The 8,030-nt window shown below is 38.0% G+C and overlaps 1 protein-coding gene across 1 annotated transcript in view; it reads left to right on the top strand.

Annotated features, from left to right (window-relative positions):
• The window catches only part of EYS (eyes shut homolog (Drosophila)), a 1,189,235-nt gene that overhangs the window by 943,986 nt on the left and 237,219 nt on the right, over nucleotides 1–8,030 (top strand). Inside the window, 1 exon segment of the mRNA XM_006096829.1 lies at nucleotides 4,137–4,290. Within this exon segment, the coding sequence (XP_006096891.1) occupies nucleotides 4,137–4,290 (154 nt within the window).

Below are 8,030 nucleotides of genomic sequence, written 5' to 3'. Positions count from 1 at the left end.
GAAGCCAAGCTTCCCGCCTGCCCTGAGCTCCGCTCCAGGCTACAAAGTTTCAATTATAGAAGATAGAAAAATCCCAGGTACCTGCTTCCAGCCCGCAGCCGTGGCCAGCCTGAAAACGGCCCTCAGCCCCTCACCCAGGCTGGCCAGGCACCCCAGCAGGACCCCCACTCTGAAGGAGGTGTGGCCAGCCTGAAAACAGCCCTCACAGCCCCTCACCCAGGCTGGCCAGGCACCCACAGGGGGAGGATCCCAGCTGGGGGGCTTGACCAGCTTGCAAACAGCCATCAGCCCCTCACTCAGGCTGGCCAGGCACCCCAGTGGGGACCGCCACCCTGAAGAGGGTGTGGCCTGCCTGAAAACGGCCCTAAGCCCCTCACTCAGGCTGGCCAGGCACCCCAGTGGAGACCCCCACCCTAAAGGGGGTGTGGCCAGCCTGAAAACAGCCATCAGCCCCTCATCCAGGCTGGCCAGGCACCCCAGCGGGACCCCCACCCTGATCCAGGACACCCTTCAGGGCAAACCAGCCAGTCCCCACCCGTGCACCAGGGCCTCTATCCTATATAATAAAAGGGTACTATGCAAACTGACCCTAACAGCAGAAGGACTGGGAATGACTGGTCACTATGACACACACTGACCACCAGGGGGCAGATGCTCAATGCAGGAGCTGCCCTCTGGTGGTCAGGGCGTTCTCACATGGGAGGAGCTCTGCTCAGCCACAAGCCAGGCTGATGGCTGCCAGTACAGCGGCAATATGCAAATTAACTGCCAACCAAGATGGCGGCCGGCAGCCAGGCAGCCGGGAGGTGGGAGCCTCTCCTGCCTCCTCAGCAGCACTAAGGATGTCCGACTGCAGTTTAGGCCTGCTCCCTGCTGGCAAGTGGACATCCCCTGAGGGCTGCCGGGCTGCCAGAGGGATGTCTGATTGCCATCTTAGGCCAAATCCCCGGGGAGCGGGCCTAAGCCAGCAGGTGGTCATCCCCTGAGGGGTCCCAGACTGCGAGAGGGCACAGGCCGGGCTGAGGGACCCCCCCTCCCCCCCGAGTGCACAAATTTTTGTGCACCGGGCCTCTATTAATATAATAATTAAGAAATAATAATACAAGAATAAACTATGTTTCATGTACTCATAACTGTAAACCTGCTTTGCCCCCACCCTGTATAAATATGGTATATATAAATTTCAGATTTATAATTATAGGGTTTACTCTCTAAAAGACTATAATATTTAGAAACTAGAGTCTGTTGTTTTGCAATTAATGATTTTATTTATTGTTCTAGGCAGCATATTTATTTTACTTTTTATCTTTATTATCAAAAGTGTTACAAATGCCCCCCCTTTTCCCCCTATTGTACCACACCCTCCCCAGGCCTTCACCACACTATTGTCTATCCATGGGTTATGGGTATATATATTATATATATATATATATATATGAGCCTAAGCGACCGGTCAACCACTTGACCGCTCAACTGGTCAACCAGTTGCTATTATGCACACTGACCACCAGGGGGCAGACACTCAATGAAGCAGCTGCCCCCTGGTGATCAGTGTGCTCCCACAGCCAACCTCCTGCAGCCAGCCAACCTCCTGCGGTCCCTTCTCCCTCCACCCCCCGACCCCCGCTGGACAACCTCCCGTGGTCCCTCCACCTGGCCAGCCAGCCCTGATCAGCCCCAATCGCCGGCCAGGCCAAGGGACCCCAGTGCAAATTTGTGCACTGGGCCTCTAGTATACATATAAATTCTTTGGTTAATCTCTTCCTGTCCACCCCCTTCCCTCTGAAATTCATCAGTTTGTTGCATTAATCAAGAGATACAATCAATGATTTTATTAGGATAAATGAAATTTGAGAATTATATATTGTAAGAGTTTCAGAATATTTTCTGAATAAATATTCAGAAAACTCAATACACATGATTTATTGAAAAAAAATTACCACACAGCCTTAAAGCATAAAGAATTATTTCAAAAGAGGGTAGGTTCTCACTTCTTCATTAATGCATCATCAAGCATCTTTTCAGTGAAACAACAGAATGGCTTTCCTTCAATGGCTTAATGATGAGCTCCTCTAGAGAAAACACAAGATGCTGGTACAAAGTTTGTGTTTCTAAATGTGTTCCCATTGCTCCAAACACCCTCCCCCAGTTTTAAAATAAAAGTCAAAAATATACTAAAAATTACTCATTATACTCCAAGTTCAGAGAAAAGCAGCCTCAGAAATTGAATGGGAAGTCATGGGGAAAACACTAAAGAGTAGAAGTCCAAAAACTGCTAGTGAATCTCAGGAGAGTCAGAGAAGAGGAAGCTGCATTACCCTCTGCCAGGCACAGACTAATTCAGGGTTTTGTACAGCTCAAGTCCTCAGAAGCGTGGTAAAAACCTGGATGAGTTGTGTGGATTCTAGTAAAGGACATTTAGGAGGATCTCAAAAGAGTGATTTTCAACCATTTTATGATATTATTTGCTACTTGTATTTTATTATTAAATCTTTAATACTATTGCTTTATCCAATAGATGATGTAAAAAGTACTAATAATAATCACAAAGGAAACGATTGATAAATTGACCTACACTAAAATTAAGAACATATGTTCATCAAAACTCACCGTTAAGATTGGCAAGACAGTCTACAGAATTGGAGAAGTTATTTTCAATATGTATGTTTTACAAAGAGCTTGTATCCTATACACATACATATGTATGACTATAGATATAGCTATCGGATCTATACTTTGATATAACTCTACAATCAATAAGGGGGGAACAGAAATATGAGCAAGAAATACAAACTGACATTTCACAAAAGGGGATACCAAAATAGCCACTAAACATGAAAATATGTTCAACTTCCCTAATGTGAAGAAAATTAAAGCTACAATAATAAACACAGAATAGTTAAAATCTACGAGGTGACCATCCAAGTGGTGGTAAGAAGATGGAGCAGCTATAACTCTTATATATTAATATGCTGCTGGTAAAAAGTTAAATCGGAACATCATTTTAGAAAACTGGCAATAGCTACTAAATTATTTATATTCATACTCACAGAATAATTCAACTCCTAGTTATATACACAATAGAAGGACATGCACTTCAATCCATGAGACACATACAAGGTTGTCATAGCAGTATTATGAATAATAACCAAAAACTGGGAGGGGGATGGCCATCTATAGAAAAAGGAATAACTGAATTGTGAATATTTGTTTAATAGAATATTAAAGCAATAAAAAATTAATAAAGTTTAGCATGAATGCTGTCTCCCCAACATAATATTGAGCAAAACCAACTAGACAGAAAAGAATATATACAGTATGATCCACTAATATGAAGATTAAAATGAAGCAAAAGTAATTATGTTAAACATCAGGATTGTGGTTACTATTAGTGGAGGAAATAAAGTAGTGATTGATAGGACTTCAGACAATGTAAATAATGTTCTTTTTCTGTAATTGGTGGTATTTAAATGAGCAGGTTCATTTTGTGATCATTCACTGAATTATATATGCTTAAAATTTGTGATTTTTCTGTATGAGTTATACTCCAATCAAGAATATTTATAAAAGAAATGTATGTACTTACATGGAAAGATGTCTAAAATGTACTGTTAAGTGAAAGAGAAAGATGAATAAAACTATTACATTATTTAATTAGTTTTAAAAATAAAATCAGGCTATAAAAATATTTGTATGTATGTGTACATAATAGAAAAAAATAGTGAGATCAAGAATGGGCTGAAGGAGGGAGATTGTTTCTTCTTTATAATTTACTATTTCTTTTTTATAAAATACATTAAAATTAAACTATAAATAATAAGAAGTCAAAGTATTCAATACTCAGTAGTATGAGGAAACTGAGGTTCAAAATAAAGTAATCTATGTATTGGTAAACAGAGTCGGACATTAATCTCATGTCAAGTTAATGCTGTTAACATCATGCCATTTTCAGCCCATGGAAAATGTATATTCCTAATATAGTGCTATTACATTGCATAATTACCTAATAACACTCCTATGATTCACCAATCATAACCCCCTGAAACAAAACAATTGTCTGTGAATGAATGAATGATTGTTATTGAATATAATAAATCTACATTTCTCACTAATTTAATGTAATTTTGTTCCTAAAGGTCATGAGAAGAATTTTGGATAACAGTTTCTTCATTTATTTCTGGTGGAAGGAAGGCCCACAGTTAAATATGGATGTGGAAGTTCCCCAAATAGCTTGACTCTCTCTGCTAATTATAGCACTAACACAAATGCATTCATCCCTATCACCATGTGGTAAGTGCTCCACAGTCGTTTTTTAAACTGTAGTGCTGAGCCTTGTTTTTTAAGTGGTATTTATATGGGTAATAGTCACCCAAATACAGAACGACAAAAGGTTTCATCTGAAATTGTTTTGGTAATCCTTTTTTTTCAGTTTGGTGGAGGACTAGTGGGCATGTAATCCTGTCCAAAGGATTGTTGAACATTGGTCCTATCCAAAACATGCATAGTTAATATAAACCTTCTTTTCTGCATGTCCCTAACCCCAACCAGTCTCCCTAACCCATGTGCCATTACCAGTTAGATACCTGTTATTGAGGCAAGAAGGGTTATTGTTGGCAGTACAGCCACGATATAGGTATTGGACTAATAAAACATGGTAATATCTTTAATATATTAGTCCTATGAACCACAAGTATACATAAATATTATGGGCTATTTGAATCAAGGACCATTTGGCCTGGACCATATGTCTCATCTCAGTGGATGTTTTAGACAAGACCAAATAGTAGTGGAGTAAACGCCCTAGCGGTTTGGCTCAGTGGAGTAAACTACAAGTTAAGCTAAGATTTAATTTGACACAATCAAATTGTACACAAAAGGAATCAATTGTTTTCAGAATATAATGGAACAAATAAATAGTCTGGTTGTTCAGGTACAGCTAAGGTATAGTTCAATTGTTTAACAAAATATCTATTGAGTGAAAAGAGTACAGCTGCATTGACTGCACAGAAAAGGGAAAAACTGAATATTAAATGGAAATATCTTTCTGGAACAAATAAAGTTTTGAAAATCAATCTTAAAATTAGTTCATGCTTCAGTATAAGGGAATCTCAGGAGAGAGAAATGGCTAAAAGCAATAGTTGTATCCTAAGGGTATTACTGAACAAAATTTTCACATACCAATCAAGAATTTAAAATTTTTCATCAGTGCAGCAAGCTAGCAATTATGGTCTCTAAAGTTACTCTCAGTTAAAAATAATATTTTGTGTCTGAGTTTGCATGCTATATGACAGTTGGATAAGTTAGTCTGATCAGCAGGAATCTTGGCTAACCTATGAAGGTTGTATAAATCAAATAAACTTCCAGGGTCTGCATCAATCTGAAAATGAAATCAAGGGAATTGACAAAAATCTGAAAATGGAAACTCCTTATAAAGTCAGGGAGAGTATTTTACTCATTTTTAATGTACTTAGCCAAGGCATCAGATGGAAAGTTGCTCAGTAAATGTCTGAATAAAGAGATGAGATATCTAGGCTGAGCAATTCAGTTGATTATGACAAGACAGCAATGAAATTACCCTAAAGTACAGAAATTATTATTCATAAATTAAGCATACACTTTTGGAACACTGAGTTCTGTATGGATAAAATAAATTTTCAGAGCAATGGGCTTACTCTAATTTCAATCATCTCTCTTACAAAGGTTAGCAGTTGATACCAACAACAACAAAAAAGAGGCAAATGAGAAGTTAAATAACAATTTAAAAGGGATTTCTATTGATAATGTCATCCTTTTAGATAATACGATCATTTTAAACAAACAATGGCACATATTTAAAATAAAATTAGGAGTAACCCATAGACACAGACAATAGTGTGGTGAAGGCCCGGGGGAGGGAGGGGGCATGTGGAGAGGGTCAGTGGGGTATAAGGGAACATCTGTAATACTTTCAAGAATAAAAAATATATTTAAAAAATAAGTAAAATAAAATTAGGAGTAAAATTGTGACTGATTAATACCAGAGTGAAAAGAGAGGTGTCAAAAATAAATATTTATTTCCTGTTGTGCAATGTATAGAAGATTTTATTGTTGAGATAACAAGCAATGAAAGAAGATTTGATAGAGAAGATTGTGAGTTCAGGTTTGAGCATAATGAGATTAAGGTGCCTATGAAACATAAAGTGGAGTTTGCAAGTTGAATATATGGATATAGACCTCAGAGAAGAGGTCTAGATAGGAGATATAAATTTATGAGTCATCAGTGTGCAGATGGTCATTGAAATCATGGGTGTGGATGAAAGTATAGAGTGAGTAGAAAAAATTGCCTGGACTGAGTCTTGAGGAGCTAGCATTTAATGACTGAGTAGAGGAAGATGAAACTATAAAAGGATCTCAGGAGTAACTAGAACAGTAGGAGGCAAACAAAAGGAGTGGGGTGTCTGGGAAGGGAATGGAAAGGTTTGTCAGATGTTCTGATAGTCCATTGGACTATCCACAAGATCCCATGGCCTGAAGAATTCATTGTACGGGGATAGCGTAAGAAACCAGATTGGACAAACTTGAAATAACAAGAGTAGACCACTCTTTCAAAAAGTTTAACTGTGAAGGTGTAGAAAGAGGTAAGATGGTAACCAGAGGGAGGTGATGAGTTAAGAGGGGGAAAATGTAAGATGACAGAGATTTAAGCATGTTTAATTGTCAATCAGAAGGTGTTGATGCATAGAAAAATAGAGTAATTGAGTACTTAAGTCACTTAGAAGTTTGGAGCAACAACATACAATATACATGAGAAAATATTCCTTCCAGAGGGTAGGAAATAGAGAAAGACACACATATTGAGACTTCTGTCTTTGTGTACATCCTTTGGTGTATGACTGCCTTTTGCTTTATCCCTATCTGTCCAGTTGTTATGTCACCTACTTCTCCATCCTTAACTGGGCATAGTTTAAAACTAATGGGTCTTTTTGTACAGTTCATCCTAGCTATCCTAATTCTCACTAACAGGACTCTTTCTATACAAATTCATAATAAAGTTTACCCTAAAAATCATGTGAATTAGGTTATTTTTAATTATATGAATGTTGATGTCATTTCTCTTATATTTAAGGGTTCTTAACAATAAAATACTATCACCTGGTTAAGAACTTATTTTTTAATTAATAAAATGAGCTCTAAGGTAAACATGTAAAAGATGCTTTGAATTTTATTTTGCTATTAGCCCCGGAGAATAAACATGTCCGTATTTCTTCATACTAAATCTGCATTACAGCTGTAGGATAGATAACAGAAGTAGAACAAACTCAAATAAGCCACTTGTAGTGATTGAGGTCAATTCAGTACCAAGATAGAAGTTCTTCTTAAATGGAATGGAGCAGAGATCACAGTTCTACAGATACATTGTAATTCATACTCATGCACAGTTTGTCTTTCATTTCAAAAAATTTTTGAAAGAGATTACATAGAGAGTCTTGGTTTTCACAAGGGTTATTCTCCTTTGGGGAAGTTCAGAAAAATTGTCACACTATATATATAGTTTTTAAAGTTTCTCAAGTTTAAATTTTTCGGATACTTTTTGTGTCTGTCCTATAGAAAAACTGTCTCTTTATCTATTATTTTGTTCTCTAAAGAAGTCCTGTGTTCTTTCCTCAAGGTAATTTACTGTGTTATCTGCATGTTTAAAAGCCACACAGCCTATTCTACCTTCAGTATATTCTACCACCTCAAACACCTGACACCATTTTCTCAAAGATTTATCCAGAGGTGTAAAGTTAGCCATGCATATATCTAAGGTACACTCTAATATCTAATCATTAATTTTGGTTAACAAGCTCTGAGGGTATCCAAAGCCTAGTGGATGTTGGCCAAGAATTGCATGACTGCAGAACAACATGTCCTTAACAGCCACTTTGCAGTAGCAGGTCAGTGTAAAGAAATGCATGCTTGGTTTAAGACCAATTGAACAAAAGCTAGAAATGTTTTTGATATTTGGGCAGCAAGAAGCCTAGCACTTGAGAAAACTCGAACAAACCAGG

The sequence above is a fragment of the Myotis lucifugus genome, unplaced genomic scaffold, assembly GCF_000147115.1.
Source record: "Myotis lucifugus unplaced genomic scaffold, Myoluc2.0 scaffold_187, whole genome shotgun sequence".
Taxonomy (NCBI): domain Eukaryota; kingdom Metazoa; phylum Chordata; class Mammalia; order Chiroptera; family Vespertilionidae; genus Myotis; species Myotis lucifugus.
Note: the sequence above shows the minus strand (reverse complement) of the source record. Positions and strands in the feature narration are given on the sequence as shown.